General features: G+C 38.1%; 1 protein-coding gene across 1 annotated transcript; it reads right to left on the bottom strand.

Moving 5' to 3' along the window:
• Window positions 1-319: 319 nt before the first annotated feature.
• On the bottom strand, window positions 320-18,294 carry efcab7 (EF-hand calcium binding domain 7). Its single transcript, XM_074668660.1, has 13 exons — window positions 17,944-18,294; window positions 16,917-17,128; window positions 16,404-16,490; window positions 15,884-16,103; window positions 12,251-12,372; window positions 4,342-4,483; window positions 4,087-4,196; window positions 3,825-3,988; window positions 2,812-2,945; window positions 2,567-2,715; window positions 1,384-1,593; window positions 846-953; window positions 320-745 (listed from the first exon to the last, which is right to left on the bottom strand). The coding sequence occupies exons 1-13, from the start codon at window positions 18,071-18,073 to the stop codon at window positions 665-667; spliced, it is 1,869 nt and encodes a 622-aa protein (XP_074524761.1). The 5' UTR covers window positions 18,074-18,294; the 3' UTR covers window positions 320-664.
• Window positions 18,295-20,050: the final 1,756 nt, after the last annotated feature.

Genomic DNA, 20,050 nt, shown 5'->3' with positions numbered 1-20,050 from the left:
GGGATTCATTAGTTAATAGATATGCTTTTAAAATCAGACTGTCCTGACACGTTTCAACCAGAGAAAAACGATTGAAACTTATCAGTTATAACAAAAACTGCACAGTAAGACACTGACTGCAGTGGAGAGTGCAGAGGATATAAATCTTCAGAGTTGACTTTCCAAACACTTTGAACCTAAATGATCACAGAAGCAGGAGTTACTGTAGTAACCACCTTTATTTGCTCTTCATTACCTCTGTATACCTTTAATTTCAATCTCATTATCAGTGTCAACAAGATTAAAAAAAATGCAGAATTTATTATTCAAAACAAACAACCTAGAGTTTTACAGAGAGAGTTAGAAGATTGACTTAGTGTCACATTGTAAAGCATCAGGCATATTAGTGTATCATAAAATCCACCGCTGATGTACAGCAGACTTCATAAACAGGATAAATTACACATACTAAGGCACAAAAGACATCTAATCTATTATATTCTTTACATTTTGTCCTGGATCAGTCACTGCTAAACAGCAGGTTCATGTTTTAACTCCAGGTGCTGCAATCTGAGTTAAAGAGCTTTTAAAAAAAGTGGCTTTTACAGCAAACTATCACAGAACAATCATTTTATTCAACCTTTAACAACAGGCTTTCCTGTTCAACATCAACACACGAAACACTTTACGTGCAGGGTAGGATGGTCTCCATACAGTTATAGGTCCAATCCTGCTTCTCATTGATGGGGAGGACGTGTTGGCACACCTGAAACAAAGCAAATACATCACCGTAGGTATTTCCTTTCTGTTCAGTTTGACATAATTATTTACTCATTAAATGTTGTTAATAACAGACGATTTCATACCATCTTAGTCCTGGCTGGCACCTCCACAGCGAACACACTCATGCCTCGACTGCTGCAGCAGTTCCTGCTTTGCTCATTGTTGACGTGGACCGTCACTTTCTGATTGGTCTGCAACACAAAAATGGGACTGAGTCTGTGTAGATACAATGAACAACAGTTACATACAAAAATCTGCTGGTTCACAATCAAACTCTGACGCACTACTTATTTCTCACCTTTACCCCCTGAATCCTGGGTATTGTTTGCAACAAATACAATGATAACCCAGGACACTTTAAGACAGAACACACACTGTTTCTCCTGTTAAGTAACTCCTTCTGGGTAAGTGGTCATACTTTCTGAGTAGCTCCTGTTGCTATGAGAGTCAATACGATGTCTGAATATCAATTACAAAAACACAGAGCCAGGAACTTGAACACAACTCTTTCTAAAACTATTGGACAATGCCTTCTTTACAGTTTGAATTTCTTAATTTCAGAGTTAAACTTCACCTACGTGGTCAAATAATCACTTTGTCTCAGCTATATTTGTTGTTTACCTTGTTAGCTAAAACAGATGAAACCCTGTGTTCTCCTCTGTAGGTGTAGATGAAGACGTTGTCTTGACCTCTCAGTGCTTTGGCCCCCGTCCTGGTTGTGATGGACTTCTGGAGGGCCTGGTTCAGGAGCTTGGGCCCTGAGTCCAAACTGAGGGGCTGGATGGTGGGCTGGGTGCCTTCACAGTGTATATCTATCTGAAAGGGACATGCCTGACAGAGTGGGAAGCAGAAGAGTTTAATGGGCATGAGAGTTTGGGTTTGTTGGTGTTTGTATACATCAGGAGTCTGCGACCATTAATTTTCATAGCAGCCACCTGAATTGAAGTCATTCTGGGGACACAAAATCAAATTCAACTTCACAACAGAGACTATAAAATGTATAAAATTCTATATAAAGTTATATCTAGTGAAAAACTGTCTAAACCAAAGTTTAATATTATTTTAAAAAATTGTACATTTGATGTCTTAGTTTTTTAATTTTTGAAAATTTGCAAAAAAGAAAAGGAAAGAAAAAATAAATTTCAAATATTTGCAAAACTTTTTGAAATGTCAAAAAGTTGCATAAAAAGGATTTGAAATTTTGCGAAAAAATTGAAATGAAAAAACTATGCAAAAAATTCAAACAACTTTAAAATTAAAAAAGGTAGACATTTTCAAAATTAAAAAAATACAATCATTTTTTTAAGAATATTTGAATTTGATAACATATATTGGTATATTGCTTGTTGTTTGCTCATTTCTTGCCACATATCAAGCTGGCACGTTGGCTATTAAATAAATTCTTCCACACAGAATTAAAATCTTTATTTTTTTCCAGATTTGTCTTTTTGTAGAACTACTTATCTTACAAGGGCTGTAAAACTTGAGGTTAGCCACAGGAGTATGGAAAGTTGGTGGGCTGTTGATGTTGTAGGAGGTGAAGTAGAGTGGTGGCAGGCTTTATTGACAGATGTGATGCATAAATTAGTTCAACAAAATGTTAATACAAGATTTTAATTAGTGTCAATGTCTTTAATCATCAATACCCTCTATAAGAAAAATATATATGTTTTATTTCAATACTATTTTTTAAAGCTACAAGGAGTCCCTGTGAAGGAGTCAAAGAGCAGCAAGAGGCTCAGAGTCACAGGTTGCAGACCCTGGTATACGTGGTTGATTTCAGTGCATAAAAGTATAAGAGTACCTCTACTAGCTCCAACATCCGGTTGTAGCCCATGGCTTCCAGTGTGACCCAGAGATCTGCAGGGTCTCCCTCTTTCTCTGTGGCCTCCATCAGATTCAGCTCCATGAAGCCCTGTCGTGTCAGCTGGTTCTTTCTCATATCGAAGTTCTCTAAAAGAAAACAGGGTGCCACTGTTAATCCTTCTCCCTCTGGTCACATTTTAAATCAATAAAAAACAGACACACTTGTTCAGTAAGACTGATTACCTTTACAGACGGCCCAGGCATCCCTGTCACATTTTTCTCCACTGGTCCTCAGCTCAAAAAAGTTGTACTCCTCCAAACTGAGCATTCCATTTCCATCCATGTCTATCACCTCAAAGATGTCAGACAGCACCTCTCTGTGGCACAAAAAGAGAAACACAAGTAAATATCAGACACCTCCTTGACTCTTCAGATTGGAGAGGACAAAGGCAGTGGCTGAAATCTTGACAGAGCTAATGAAACTCCACTGGAGACACACAAATACACAACAGTTGTGTTGGCACAAATACAGAACAAGACATTGTTGATTTCTTGCTTGTTGTAATGTTGTACACACACATTCCTTAGCAGCAACAAAAAATGATTTCATTTCAAAGACTCTAATTTTTTTGTATCCTCAAAAAAATTTTCACCGCCCCTTTAAGGTTTTCATTTAGTCAAAAAAAGCCAACTTTAGAGGCCGTTTGTGGTCACGTCGATTGAGTTACAAAAAATACTTAATTAACTTTTGATTTTCAACGTGTTTAGTAAAAACATCTCACATTTGAAGATGATACAAAAAAATGTGGGACTGATTTGTTCCAATATGTACCCTATAAATTGTCATAATTCAACATTTAACTCAAATTTCTGAACTTCCTGTTTGGATTCCACCACGTCAGTAAGAGACTTATGCCTGATCGTTATGCCAGTGGCTTAAAGGCCTTTAGCTTAAAGTAGTGGGAGCGGCTGTGTCCAAAGGGGAGTGCCTTTGAAAAATCAAACTTGGAAAGCAGGATTGTGTTCCATGAGTGACTCCATCAAGTCATTCATGCTTCAATTGTTGTGGTTGAAATGGTGCAGCCCAGGTTTTTCTCCAGGCCTGAATCCACAGGGCAACTTCAAATCAAAGACTAAAATCATCATATCTGAAATCTGAATGCGGCCATCCCCCCAGTCTTCAAAAGAAAAGTTATAATTCATAAAAAAATCTCTATAAACAACATGTAAACACACACATTTAAAAAGGAACATACCTCAGCTCCCTGGTGAGGTCGAGTTCTCCAGTATCCGTCCTGTAAATGAGCTCTACTGGTTTAACAGAAAGGCTCTTTTTGGTTCTTTTCTTCAGTTTGCAGCCGCTAGTGAAAGGAAGCAGGTAGTAGGTCCCAGCATTCAGTTCCCCTCTCCACACATACTTCTGTAGGGAGACAGCAGCAGCAACGAGAGAGGAAAAAAACTCTTTAGGACACCAAGGAAGAAGGATGTATGCAGATCCTTAAACCCATTCAAACATACCTCTTTGTCCTTGGACTCAGTGAAACATATTAAGGTTGAATCCTCTTTAGTTTCACCAGCTGTCGTGACAAAAAGCGCCGTATCCACTGCCATCCATGGAGAGGGCTTATCTGTGAAAAGGCACAAAATATAAGATGAAACTATTTCAAACAGATTGGAGAAGGTGTTTTTTTTTTAAATTGAGGTCAGAAATTATGATAATAAACTTAAAGCACTTTGAGTTTTTTTCCTCAAGGATTCTGGATTTTCTCTTACCAGGTCTGCTGCTGAGGCTGAGTGGTTGGATGGTCAGGTAGGCGTAGGTGGTCTGTGAGATGTGGAGCTGGTACTGTAGACTGCTGACACTTCCGTCATCCTCTAAGAAGAAACAGCCTTTCACAGAACTTTGGTGCCACTCCTAGAACAGAGGATTATTTCTTAGTTTAAAAAACATTAATATCATTACATTCATACAAACTCTTTTGGAAACTACTCTGTTTACTTTCATATCGTCAGTCATTTTTTGAGGAAAACAAGTTTTTGGCTTAAATCATCTCTTGATGCTGGCCATCTCTGGTAAAATCGCTTAAAGCTTGAGCTCAGAGGATCATGCTCTTTATGCCCTATAGGACAATGGTCTATGTCAAGAGGGTGACTTAGGCCATTTTATTTCAAGCCTAAGTCAAAATTTGGGATTATTTGGGAAATTTAGCAAGCTTTCATGATGGCAGCTGCTTCAAGAAGAAACAGAAACTTAAGCACCGAAGAAGCTGTAAACATGATCTCTGAATCAGTTTCTCCTGAGTCTAAGGCTAGGGTCTAATGTTGTGTGGTAATTAGGGCTAAAAATAAGAATCCCGATTATTTTAAGTGATATTGAAATCACAATTAATATAGACAATTATTCATTTATTCAAAAACTTCACTACTGATTTAAACACAACTTTAAAGAACCAGCAAGTGGCACATACAGTATTATTGATATTCATAAGTCACACACACTCGCTGTGGCTGCACATGGAACACAGAAGAGCTATGAAGCACAGGAACTTGCATACATCTACACTGTGTGGCATATTAATTGTTTTTCTTCGATTATATTGTTTTTATGATTGTCAGATGGCAAAATTGAAATCACGATTAAAATCCGATTAATTGTCCAGCCCTAGTGGTAATTTAGTCTAAATTTCACAAGTTATAGTTTAACCACAAATTTTGCTACTTCTGGCTAGCAACATATTCCTGTCGAGCCCACTTACTTCTGTAACCAAAAACAAATGAGCACAAGGAAATGATAACCCTCAGAGTTTTAAAATTACAGAAATGTTTTTGCTTTTTGGTTGGAGATTTATGAGTGTGCCTACTCAGCGAAGGATTGACCTGACATTTGTTCAATTTAGGTTGGACTTATTTACATTTTGAGTTTGTTTTATGGAGTTAAAGGACAGTTAATGGTCAGGTTTCAAAAAGTTGTCAAAACTGGATGTTGGAAATGAGTTAAGTGAAATAAAAAACCCAGCAAAGATTTGATTTACCTGACATTTGTTTTATTTAACTCAGGGTAATTTCAGTTTTGAGTCTGCACTATGGAATAAAGGGCAGTTTAAGCCAGGTTTAAAATTGCCTAAATTGTGAAATGATTAATAAATGGTAACATTTTTTGGGTTTTCCCAAAAACTTGAAAAAATGATGTAGGCCATTGTTTTAATAGGGTGACAATACAAGACTTGCTGTTTAAAAGGCTTTCAAATTCATAACTTTTTTTATGCAAGTATAATTTGCTGGGTTTTGTTTCAGCTCAGATCATGAAACTAATACTGTTTCCTGCCCAAAAACAAAATACATCCATTCTTTAAACAGAAACAAAAACTAATTTGCGGCTCCAATCAAATGGGGGATTTATCAGGTGCCAGAGGAAGCATATTTGGGCATGAAGAAGTGATTGAAGCAGCCATTCATAACTGCACCGACTTGATTAACAAAAAGTGTCTTTGTGATAATAACCACTCCAACCTTCAGGGGGGCATATTCAGAATTATTTATGTCAGCTCAGCATCCTGTCAACACTTGTAATACTCAGGCTGATCCAGAGGAGGGCAGAAGTGTTACACTGTGATCCAGCTGGATTATTCCCCCTCCAGGACCTGATGTGGCAAATTGAAGTCCATTTAACTTTGATAAATACAGCCTTTTCAATCTCGAGCCAGCGGTCATTCAAAACTGTCAAGAGGCTACTTTGGAGATATTTATGAATCCTAATATTTCCCTCATTTTGAAATCCTGTTGTTCCTCCGTCTGGAAGCACGACTGAAATGAGGTAATAATTTGAAATTGAACAGGAACATCAAAACAAGGAAGTTTTCCTTCTGCTCACTGGAGACACATTAAATGAAAACACAGTTGGTGTGGACACACAGTAAGAGGACACTGAGGGCCGAGCTGGTCTGGAATAGGCTGTATATCATTTTAGTGGACAAATAAATCACCAAGTTAAACAAAGAAAGTCCCATAAAGACGGAGCATGTCACTCCTTTAGAGAAAAGCCATTTTCTCAAAGTATTTATCTTGGGCTGTGTGAGAGGCATAAAAGATCAAACCATAACACTTCAGTGGTTTGTCCAGACAATATCAAATGAGGGAAATTGCCATGGGCACTGGTCCTCTGCTTAAAGGCATCAGAATTAATGCCTCCATAGAGAAAGGGTCAGCCTGCAGACTAATACAGCTGCTGTCACCTGCTCCGACCACTGGGCTGATTTAGTGCTGCGTGGAGGGTCGCAGGACGGCAAACCAGCCACAGAAAACAATTACACACACACAACACGCACTTCAATGTATGACCTTTACCTTGTCTCAAAGTTCTTATAGATATTACACTATTATAAATAAACCCAGGAAACACAGAATATTCCTTGCAGGTCGTGTTTGTACTCGTCATGACATACCACGCTGCAACAAAAACACAGCCGACTCCACTCCCACCGTTTCCCAATTACCAGCCTGCAGCCAACAAAGCAAGGAGAACTTCCCCTCAGAGGTAATCTCTGGACACACATTCCTTCACCTCCGTGATTTCTGTCCCTTTTCCAATCTCAACACACACCAGAGAGACCAGAGAGATGGAGCAGAGGGCTGTTGTTTTTATTTATTTATTTTTTTGCTGTAAAGCAAACCAGCCGGGGTTAAGCCAAAAAGAGTGAAAACAAAGAGCACAAGATCGATACCGCTTATACGTGTCTACCCTGGGCTGAATTTGGCCACCAGAACCAGCAGGAAACAGTGATGGTGGAACAGCCCTGTTATTGTGTGTTCTTTGACTGGTGCACAAAAAGAAAGGCCAGGTTCTCCTTCACATTCATAAATGGTGTACTGCTTACAGAAAATAGATTTGCTTTGATTTTTAAAAGCTAAATAAAAGTTGTCATTAACAGATTTGATTTAATAAACATAAATAAAAAAGCAGACAGTGACTTAAGAGAGATATGATTCTAAAACTCTGCTTTTACTGTTTTGAAGCTTAGATTCCACTAATTCATTCCTGTTTCTGAAACTTAAGTTGACATTTATCTATATTTATGGCTCGTATAGCTAACTCAGTACAAAATTGATAGCATTATTAAGTCAGTTCAAATCTATGAATTCCGTCTGACCTTTAACACACTGAGCATCAGGACATGAACACTAACTACCTAACAGCAGCTCACCTCACAGCTCATCCTGGGTGACCTCAGGAGGAGTTTCTTCCTGTTTAATGATCTTAAATTTATCTTCACACCACAAACTGCCTCAAAATGTATCACAAGGTTGGATAGTTTCTTGACATTGACCAACTTTTTACACTGCATTAGAAATGCAAGATTTCATTTCTTATCTTCAAATATTTTTCAGAGATCTTTGAATTTGATTTTAAACCTTGCCCCGTCACTGCTATTTTCAGGATCACCCCAACTAGCTAGGTGCTGCCCTTTTGGTTGTGGCTGCATGTTGCAGCAGCACTCTCTTCTGTGTCCCTTTCTTGTGATTTTTTGTCTTTTTTTCATCATCTTTGTTGGTCATGGACACCAAACGGGTGTCTCTAATGATATTTCTACTATTTTTGCTCCTGCGTTTATCTGGAAATCCTACATGTAACATGGCCACATTGTTTACATGTGAAATCAGCTGTTAGCAGTAGAGGTAGACCGATATATCGGCCGGCCGATATATCAGGCTAATATTTGGACATTTGTCTCTATCGGCCGTATTTTCTTTTAAAAAGCCGATTTTTGATCTGTTGTATAAAATGACGCAATTTTTGATCAGGCACAAAAAAGATGAGCACCTCAAACTTGTGGAACCACTTGGATACGTTACATACTTTTGTTCAAATTATATTAATAAGTTTAGATTTCTTTTTTGACATTTTAAGAAGAGTGTGAATGTTTACTACTGCTTGTTACATTGTGTGTTTACTCAGACAAAATATTTCTTTGTTTTGAAAGCTGAATAAATGTTCAGAGGACTGGACACGACTTGTTGTAATAGATTTCTTTTAGTTGCTCAGAAATTGCTGCGTTTCACAAAAATGTGATAAATAGATATTTATTTAACAATCGGCCTGAATATCAAATTGGAAAAAATTGGCTATGCATATCGGCATCTGCTGCCCAAATTTGGAAAGCATCGGCATCGGCCCCCAAAAAACCCATATCGGTCGACCTCTAGTTAGCAGCCTGTAGTATGTCAATGCTAACTGGTGCAAGGCCTGATGTCTTCCCACAAGGTGAGGATGACGTGCTGGTTCTCAGGTGTGAGCTAAGAAGTGATGTCATCTACCTGTCCTTCCATACATCGTTGTTGGGAACACAAGATCTATCTCCAATAAGATGGACAAGCTAGCCGTGCTAACCCAGCAACAGAGGGAATACCAGAAGGCAGAGTAGCATCATGCTATACACAGACATGGCTAACAAAGCTAACACCGGACACCAACGCCACATTGGAAGAGCTTCACCTGCTGTGAGCAGACAGGATCCAGGAGACAGAGACTGAACAGACTGCTGAAGAAGCTCAGTCCTGGACCCTGTGGAGGTGGAGACTCGCTGACTGGACAATGATGAACAAGCTGTCATCATCTGTTTTCTTATGGACCTTTTTGCACTTGATATACTCTTTCTTACTTTTGTTTTCTTGATTGCTGCTGTGACTCCTCCTGAATTTCCCCTCGGGGATAAATACAGTGTTTTCTATTCTATACTATTCTATTCTATTCTATTCTATTCTATTCTATTCTATTCTATTCTATTCTATTCTGTTCTGGCAGCCCTTTGACATGCTCTCAGTCCGACTCTGTAGCCTTTGCCATCCTACTGGTCAGATGGATCATACTGCTTAACTGGAAACTTACCTAGGCTACTTGCTCTCTTGCAGTGGATCAGAGACTTGATGGGCTGCCTTAAACTATAAAAACTTAATTTTAGTTCTTGTGGTAAACCTGAATGTTTTCACAACACCTGGTCTCCATTTCCCCCCATATTTCAGTCGTGTCACCCTGTGTGCTTTAGTTTTTTTGTTTTGTTTAATCTCCCAGTCTTGCTGCCCTGTAAACACTACTGACAGTCATAGTTTCTTTGATTTGATGTGATAACCTAATATGAAGTGTTTTCTTTTTATTTCTTGATTTATCTATTTATTTTTAACATTCTACTTTGCTGTGTTTATTTATTTTATTTTATTTTTTATTTGTGTGACTTTATCTGATTTATTTTTATTTATATACTCTTTCTGACAATTTATGTTGATCTCTCTTTGTCTTGTCAACAAAACCATAAAAAAAAAAAAAAACAGAAAGATGGAAAAACATGTTTTCAACTGCCATTAGAGACAATGTTTTCTTAGAACATGATAAGTCAATTTTCTGGTGGATAAAATTAGAATACAGAATGAGTCGGTTACACATGACAACATGAACATCATAAATTCGGAAACAAATGAATTTGAGCCATGAAATACGTTTTTCAGACTTGTCCTGTAATGAGTGACTGAAAAACCTGAGGCGAGATCAAACTGACAAAAAACAATGATGTTTTTCACCCAAACTTGCAGCCAATGTTTATAAATAGGCTCCAAAATATATTCAGTGGCCCAATTCATACTTTTTTAATTATATCTCTGAGGAAATGAGGCCAACTGTAATCAATTAAGTAGTAGAAAATCTCCTGAGGCTTTCAAAGTAACTACAGAGAAATGGAAGAGGCGGATGGGAAAAACAACATGGACAGATCAAAAGTAATTTCCAAGTCACACTCCATTTTGGTTGAGAACATAAAGTAATACAAAGGTTAATTGATAAATTATCAACAGACAAAGGTTAATGTATTCTCTGAAATATGTCTAAGAAAAGTAACCTAATTTAATATAATAAATAACATCTCTGAACAGTTTCTGTCGGGAAAAGCTCATTTTTCAATGTTTTCTATGAAACTAGATCCAAGGCTGGGGCAGACTGACCGATATCTGATAAGCTAAATGGCAGATTTATGAACAACTCAAATTCACAGAGGTTTTTTCAGAAAATAAAAAACGTTTCATGCTCCAGTTTTTCAAATGTCAGGATTTGCCTTTTTATGTTTTTGTTTATCGTTGTTCATCGAAAACTCTCATATTTCAGACGTTTGTCAGAACAAACATTTGATCAATAACTTCAAAAATGATTGACAAATTAATTGCTTCAACTGTTGGCGCTCAAGCTTTCCTGTGACAACAGAGAGCCGGTAAGTCTCCTGAAACATCCCAATTGATTTTATATATATATATACATATATATATATTTTTTTTAATTAAACTTTTTACAGGAAACACTTTGAATAGATAAGACCAGGTTTAATTAAAAGACATTTAACCCCATAGAGGTTGGCAATTAGATTAAAGATTGATAGAATTTTAATTAAATGCCATGTTTAAAACATTTGGTTGATTGCTTTGATGTGTGTTTGTGCAACAAGATCCCGCTGTAAAAAAATAATTGACCTTGAAGGATGCACAAAATATCTAAGTTTAGTCCTACTCTCATTTATTGATTCCACTCAATACAACCTAATTTAGCACAAAAAAGGCCGTGTGTTTGGTTAATTGTTTTCATGTTATAACAATGCTTCTTAGCAATACATTTTATACTGTATGAATCTTAAAGCCTGTTTAGTTCCCTTTAAATGGGGCCACATTTGTGAGGAACATGCATTTGTGGGATGTGCAGCAGAGCTGAGTATGTGGATTGTGCCTTTGAAAATTGCCAAATCTTTTCACCCAACGCCGAACAGCTTATTCTGCTGTTGCAATTGACTCTTGTTTTGAGCTTTTTGTACTCCAAAATGCATTTTACTGACAAATGTCACACCACCTAAAAATCTCTCTATCTCTTTTAATCCATCTTTGTGAGTGTATTCAGTGATAGTGAAATGACTCTTGGATTCATGTGTCTGATTGTGCACACCAGCAATGAGTTCAAAGATCCAGTATCTTCCCAAGTTTAATTTAACTTCACTAATTTGAGTTTAATGACAATTTTGCCTTCATCATTTTATAGGCTGTGACTTATTCATACTTTAGATTTTACATGTTTTTATCCTTTTATCAATTCAGGACCTCCAGGGTTTCCTCTGGGGAGCCCTCTGCACTGGAAGCGGTGGTCAACTGCGGTTGCAGGGGCCTGTCACATTGGCTTTTGCTGGAGCTTGGTGCTTGCTACACCCCTCCTCTAGGCCTGTGTTTGTGTCCTGTGGCCAGGGCTGTGGCTGGCTCTCTGCTTCTGGTGCAGACAGCTTCCCTGATGGTGCTTTCTCAGCTGGTTCATCTGTACTCAGCCTCAAGTACAAAAGTGTGTGTGGTTTTTGTGTGTGAGTGTGTGTGTGTCGCTCTGGGTTTGCGTGTATGTGGCTGCTGACTGCGGGTTATATGGTTGTGTAGTGGTTGGGTTGAAGGGCATGTGGGTTTGTTTTTCGAAGACTGTAGCACTTTGTGATACACTTTTTAGTATGAAAAGCGCTTTATAAATAAAGGTTTGATTGATTGATAGATTGATAAACGGATTATAGATAGATAGATAGATAGATAGATAGATAGATAGATAGATAGATAGATAGATAGATAGATAGATAGATAGATAGATAGATAGATAGATAGACAGATTAATTGATTGATTGGTTACCTGTAGACCTGAGGGCTCTTGTATTTTATTAGCTTTGGTTGTACTGGATGTCATGGTGACCGGGTTCGACAGGGACGATCGTCTGCTGCGAGCGGAAGAAGGACGGGACGATGGTCGGCTGTCTGAGACACAAAAACAAAAACTCAGAGTGAAAAAAAAGTCACGAGCACACGTAAACAAACAGCAAAGATGTTCTTAAATAAATTAAGTCATAATATTACTACAACAGCAGAGACGGATTGAGGCCAACCCTCCCCTCTTCAAACAGTAAACACACTTTGAAAAGAGAAATGAGCTGTAAAGCACAATTGACACACTAATCTGTCTTCTCAGAAGACCATCCCAAAGTTCAAAAGAAGAAGACTGCTTTGCATTTGGGTTCTGGGAAAACGTGATCGCGAGGTTAATCCCTTTTAATTAATTACAGCGGTATTCCAAACCACAAATGACACAGAAGCACCCTCTCAGATTCAAGATCTGGAACAACTTTTTTTTCTTCGAAAACTAATTGAAAGCAGAAAATATCATTTGCTAATGAGGGGTTCTGATTGTTTCCGAGGCGAGGAAATCAAGATGTAAAGAAGAGTTTGAGGTTTAAAGTCAAAATACCGTGGCAGGAGAGTAAACAAGGCAACAATCCTATTTTTGTGAGCTATCTATTCTGTATCAATATCTGTTTTTTAATCAGATGACAGATTTGGAGTTGTTGTCAAAAAGGAAGCACTGTGAGCTGTGACCTCAAAACGCTTCAGAGTGATCTTAAAACGGATGTTTTTTGGACACGAGTGGTTCCTGGTGCTGAAAAACAGCTCAAATTGAGCAAAACAGATGATTCATCCCTCTAAAACCATTAACGTTTACCAATTTGCAAAACTGTTTTGCAAAAACGGATTGGCACGTGTTACATGAAACTTAATAACCTGTTTTTTATCAAACATTTGCCAAACAATGGTGATCATTTAGTAAGAGCTCATGCTGAGGAAGGGTCAAAACCGCTGTTGTGCTCTAAGAATCCAATTCAACATGTGCGATCACGCCACATCCCATGTTGAAGCCGTGCTAAAGTGTAGGTTTTATAAATCAATACATGGGAGAGGCACAATAATGTGATAATCCCAACAACTATGTGGGAACTCATTTGTTTTTGCAGCGGTGGTCAACTGGGCCCACCTCTCCACCGCCGTCTAATCCCTCATCATCTCCCCAGTGAGGAGTCGACGAATCCTTCGAATCAATACCATGAGCATGGACTGACCACTTAAATCAACCCCATCTGTCTTCCCACAGCAGACCAGTCCCCTCTCACTTATAAAGGATATCTCTACTTCTCTCCGTTGGTTTAAAAATGTAAAAACTGGATTTTCTTTCTCAACCATCAATCAGCTGGAGGTTCCCCATTTAATACACAGACACTTGGTCCAGTTTGTTTTGCTATACATAGGTGCAGCTGGACTGGATGCCAGTCTTTGTTTATTCAAGTTATGAAAACATCTTTTGAGTTTGAAATCCAGTGGATCCATGGTTGGAGAGTAGCATTTTTCATAAGTGTGATGGAGCTTTTGTCAATCGCTTAATGGCAGAAATGATTAGCCAAATCACAACGCTTTCTGGTCTCCTCCCTCCAAACAGGCTGCCCTAGTTGTGAGGCTATTATGATGTATAGTCTGTCTTAATGAGGTGATTTGTCACAGTGGGAGTGAAAAATCGATCAATAACAGAGCTATTATTTATTCATCATAACTAATCGTCAAGGCGTACTGAGGCAAGCAGTGTGTACAAGTGTGAAACTACTAACTGAACTCTGAGGTGAGCCACTGGCTGCTACTTTGGACTTTCAAAGTATGCTGTGCAAATTACAATTATAAGTGGGACTCATGGATCAGGATTTGATGGATCATTGACATGCACTCCTGATGCTCTTTTGCCTTTGGATGTTAGGTCTTTATTCCTCTGATTTAATGAGCTTTGTTGTGTTTTAAACATGGACGTTATTAAGAAAGACGCGTTGTATCTCGTTACTCAGAGCCTTGAAAGTCCTTGACTAGCTGCCATTCAGAGGATAGATTTTACGGTTACTGTATTTTGTTTCAAACCACTGAATGTTGCTTTATCCATCCTATAATCTGCGTAGTACAGTGGTCCCAAGAGCTTACAGTGCTGCAGTTTAAGAAAACACATGCAAAAGACAAAACACGAGCAAATTCAGAAAACGTCTTCATCAATTCATCAACAAGTGTGCAGCATTGAGAAAATGCGCTGCATAGACTACAACACAACACATTAGAAAAAACTCTGCAAAAACCGCAACACAACATAAGTGTTTCCAGAGGACACCTAAAAGTGATGTACATGACCTGACATGCTTGTTGTTGCTTCGGATTTTCAGTCAAAAACATGTACTTTTTACGTCAATTTCCAACACAACTGACGGAAAGAGAACCACAATAGAGATGTGACTGAAAATCTTCACAGCGCGTTTTTTAAATGCTGCGCACATGTTTTCTCAATTTGCTTGTGTTTTGTCTTTTTGCATTTGTTTTCTTAAAGTGATACTCTGGGATGGAACAAGTTGGGTCCTATCACAAGGTTTAGGGCAGAAATTACCCCTACAGCAGTGTTTTTGTGCAGCAGAAGCCCAGGGCGCATGCACCAAACACCCCTTCCCTGCTCGTCTGCCAGTTTCCTCTGCACTCAGACGGGGCCATATTTTACTTGACCAAAAATACAAATAAACAGACTCCCACCGAAAAAATCTGATATCGGTCTGCATTCACACTTTATTCAGAGAATTTTCAGCGCGTTACTTTCACACAAAAAATCACTGGACATTTCCTCGTCACCATCGATTACAGTTTGTGTCTTACTGAGGGAGAGGAGACACCTTTCTACTGTATCTAATGTCCTTTGTGGTCACATAGAGCTCATAGAACCCCACTTCAAAAAAACTGAACTATCCCTTTAAGGTGCAGCACTGTGAGCTCTCTCAGGGCCACCGTAGGGATAGTGATAATTTTTTTTTTCTAACATGGGTTAGGTTAATGGGCTAGACAGGGTCAGTGTTACCTCCATAGCAACTGACAGTTACACCTGAATACCATTTTAAAATTTGCACAAAACAACTTATGTGACATGTAACATTAAAAATAAGTAGAAATCCAACAAAAAACATACAGAAAAAGAAACCTGACACCATTAACTCTCTCCACCATTTTTCTCTTAAAAAGAAAAAAACAAGCTAGAACTTCAATAAACTTTTGGCACTCTTTGCAGTTGTAGTTCACATGATGAATCCACGTTTTGCACTTATTTTTGTAAGTTGCTCAGTATCACATGATTGCTGCGTTGACATTTTCACTGATAAATAAGATCTTCTCTATGAAAGGTCTCAACATGTGGTCACTAAAAAAAGTAAATAGTGATTAAAACTGATTTTGCATACATTTTGTGCTGGTTCCTTGAATGAACCGTTTAATATTTCCTAGATTACCACACTTCTCTTTCGGTCATCTAGTAAAATTAAGAGACACTTATAATAGAATGAGAGAAGCTGGATTTAAAGATGAATCACGATGTTTCGCTCAAAACCTTACAAATAAGATGAAATGTTATTTGATGACCCATCATGTGTTGTACCTTTCTTAAGTGCTGTGTCCGATTCTGCCCGGGGGCTTTCCGGTGGAGGCTGAGGGAGGGCCACTGCTTCTGCAGATGGAGCTGCTGTTGACACAGAGCTCTTTGTAGGGCTGTATGACTGGCTGCCAAAGTTCTGTCTCTTTAGCTTGGTGTTGGTCTCAAGTCTCTCCAAAGCAGCTGTCTGGCACTGCTCGGCTGTAGACACAAGCAATCTGCAGAACTGATGGCAAGTGGAGACCAGTGGTAAGAGGATGATGCATGAGAATAGCATCAAAAAGACTTTTCTGTGACTCCATATTTTCCTCTCTTTTATGCAAACTCAAATGGACTTTGCGAAAAAAGTCTTGAGGATATGAGAAAAGATTTATTCACTCTCAAATGTTGTGCAACTTAACCTACCTACTTTCTCTAATTCTTACACCCATGTGCAGAGGAAACACACCTGGGGGAAGAAAATTCTCAAGCTTGATAGGATCTGCACTAAAAACTGACTTCATACATAGAGGACATTTAAACTTACTTCTGCATAGTCCAGTTTGCCATCCTTGTTGATGTCAGCTAATGAGAAGACAGCATTCACCTCTTCGGACGTCATTTTCTCTCCTCTCTGGAAGATTAACAGTTTTTTTAAATTGTAAAATCCACAGCTCACATTTGATTTATCATCTCAGTAAACATTTAAATTAGTTTAATGTTAAAGTTATGGTCCAATTAACAGTTATATTGAGGGCGCTGGGTCTATTATGGTGTGGGCAAGTGGTTACAACAGCAACTTTCAAATGAGATAAAGATGTGGCAAAGTGAATTTCTGTATTGCCTCACTATGATCACCTCAGAAACTCTGGGCTTTAAAGCCTCTGCTGTATGAGTAAATACAAGCCTTCATGTGCCAGTAAAATTGACAATCACATATAATCATGCCTTGTAGCTGAAGTAACTCAGCTGGTAGTACCACAAAAATCTCTTTAAAATATATCAACTATAGCCAGACCTAAACTGTTTGAACCAAAACTACATTTTGCAGAAGACTCACAGTGGTAAGGGCATTCTCCAGTTCACTGTGTGAGATGAAGCCATCCCCATTTACATCCATCTTCTTGAAGACTCTTATTAATTCAGTTTCCTCTGTTTTCCTCTCACACTTTAGGATTTCACAGAAGTCATCAAAGTTGAGTTTTGATGTCCTGGTTGTCCAGTATCTATTGAGAGTTGCTTGGGATGGATTCCTTCCAGCCTGCTGAAGAGCTGAAGGACATAAACATGGGAAACCAGTTTATCTTTTTCTGTATTGAATGCTCGGACATACACTTTAAATTCCAGATCCATTAAAAATCATTTTGCATCAAGTTTCCTTCTCTGTACACTTCTCTTCTCTTTCCTCTGAACTGGGAAACGTGTCTAAAGAAATGCATCACAAAGGTATGTGTTTGCAATCTGATTTGTGTATTTTTGTCATTTTCTACTGTGGTTTTTTTTTATTTGGAAGGGCTAGCATTACATGCTACATGTTTGATCATTTTACTATACACTTTTGTTCTTTGTTTTGTGATTTTTAACAGAGTTATTATTGTAAATCAAACCTAATTCTACTTTTTCTCCTTAAGTTTATTCTTTTTTTTTTACGGCTTTTCTTCTTATAATTAGTTTGTATTTGATGTTTCAATGCTTGTTTCCCTCATAAAATCTTTCTCTTGAAGTTATGTGACTCTTCTTTTTCACCCCATGAAGCTCTGTTCTCTGTATGAATAGGGCTCTGTAAATAAACCTGCCTTGTCGAGTGTGGGATGAATAACGGCAGTTGTGTTTTTATTTTGTGAATCAGTGAGAAAACAAAAATGATTCTAAACGCATCACTTAATACCAGCCGAAACCTTTTCATTTTTTTTTTTTCTCTTCTGTGTTTCTAACAAAAAGACAGAAAGGAGAAGCATGCAGCGACTGGAGCGGGGTTAAAGTAGTGTATGGCACTCATTTTTGAAGTGAGTGCCAGCATAAAAGCTGAGTTCATACAGTTACAGGTATAGAGGCTATACACAGTTGAAAGGTTTGAGTTCGCTTACCACGACATAACTGCTGTTTAGAGGCAATATTCGTCAAACTAGATCTAAAAACAGCTAAGTAGGCTGCTCTGCAGTGTGCGTAGAAAGCCTCCTCTTCATCAGAGTGACGAGGTGAGTCTTGAAAAGACATGGAGAAGGAGAAATCGACCTGAGTTATCGTTGGCTAAACTCAACAGACGAAACAGATTTGGCAGTTACCACCGACAAATACTTCTTTGTGACACTGCTACTGTCTTGAAACAGGACGATGGTTACATTTTGACTTAAAACGGAAAAAGCGTTGGCATATTGTCTTATCCCGTTGCTAGCTGCTGCTTGTTGCTAGGTAAACAAAAGTCCTCAGGAGTGTGTTCACCGTGAACGGCACGGAGGAAACAACCGTCTAGCTTTCCTGTTACGTTTAAAAACAAATGAAATGCCACAATTTGTTCATTTATTTGATAAATAATTAATATAATTTGATAATGATATTAAAGACATATTTTTGAATTCATTTTGTTCTTTTTTTTTTTTTTGTTTTCCATCCGTTTTCCGCGGAGGGCACATGCGGAACTATATAACTGACAGATGATGTCTCACGAGCTGTTTGAGTGTAGCAAAGGCGCCAGTCATTTAAATGTCCAACAAGCACTTTATCAAGTAGTCTCAGAATTCAGTGAGTATCGTTTTGTTTTGCGTTTGTGTTCGTCATATTTTAACACTTTGAGGTGTTTGGCTGTTAATGTGACTTGACACTTAATTACTTCAGAAATACTTTCGTATCACGGGAATCTTTATGTGTGGCACCTGTTCTGTTCTGTTTTCTCTGTCTGACCCTCGTTTGTCTTTCCAACGGTCAGTATTAGCATGAAATTACAGTAGCTGATTGTTTTACACGTTCAGCTGAAAAGTCTTCGGTTATTCCTGTTAAGCAAAGGAGGTTACTAATACTGACTTTGTATGTTTTTATTTTAACAGCATAAGAAGAGTTCTGCACACTGAGAAGTTCCTCCATGCAGGTAGGTACATTATCATGACACAAGAAAATGTAAGAAATGCATGGGACAGTTTTGGGAAAAGAAGTTTCCCTAAGTGTAGTGGAGTGTAAAGGTAAGTTCAGAGTGACAAATGGAAATCTGTCCACAAACTCTTGCTCCTTATCATCAGGGGCCTGGGATAGACAAAAGTTCCCCACTGTCTTTGGTTTACTCTTGTTTATGGTACAACAAATCACTCCATGATGTGTTGTACTATTCACGTTGTTCTTAAGCCTTTTATGAACACTGGACCTGAATCCAAAACATTTGAAAGGGATTGTGTGAGCTTTTGGTACCTTTATGCTCCGATACCTTTCACTTCTAAGAAACCGATGTTATTTATCAATTACTGAATTAGTTTATGGATTTAGACCTGATATTCTGATGTTATTAAAGCCTCTCCCCATTGAAGATCATCTTTATTATACATGTTTTTTAAAAGATGGAGAGTCCATGGATCTTTGTTTACAGAGTTTAGAGTGCAGCAACAGGCTCACTGTGGTTAAATGTGAGTTTTCATCACATGCGATTTATGTCTTGAGTCACATTCAGCTAAAATTCTGTCTGAAACGTTATCACTCACCAGTAACAAAACACCTCGGTCTGAAACTGAAAACCCCTCTTGGAGGTGTTTGGCATTTATGTTAATATCCAATCAGAGCATGAAATGATCTGTTTATTATCTGCTCTTTTTAAGATGTGATAAAGTACATATCTCATTTAAAATGGGATAAAATGGGCTATATTTCTCTTTGAACAACTTGTCTTAACAAGCGTAAAAGGTTAAAGAAAGCCTCAGTTGTTTTTCCAGGATATAATCATGAAAATGTCAGAAGAGGATGACTGCACTTTTGTTCATACCACAATCTCAAAACAGTTAATGGGCTGCTGTGAGGCAGGGGATTTCTTAAAAAAAAGCTTGTTTGTTTACAGTGACCTTTTCTGCTTAAAATGAAACTTGAAAAAAGGGGTTGACCTAAAATTTTAAACGTGCTTTTCCTCACATGAACTTCCACTATTTACATCGTAGAATCATGGTACAACAAGCTGCAGGATGAATGACCTAAATCTAAAAGTTTCAGACAGCATCA

The sequence above is a fragment of the Halichoeres trimaculatus genome, unplaced genomic scaffold (genome assembly GCF_033239565.1).
Source record: "Halichoeres trimaculatus isolate MK-OKI-2021-1 unplaced genomic scaffold, fHalTri1.1 fHalTri1_scaffold_4, whole genome shotgun sequence".
In the NCBI taxonomy this organism is placed as follows: Eukaryota; Metazoa; Chordata; class Actinopteri; order Labriformes; family Labridae; genus Halichoeres; species Halichoeres trimaculatus.
The sequence above is the reverse complement of the archived record's forward strand: the minus strand, read 5'-3'. Positions and strand labels throughout refer to the sequence as shown.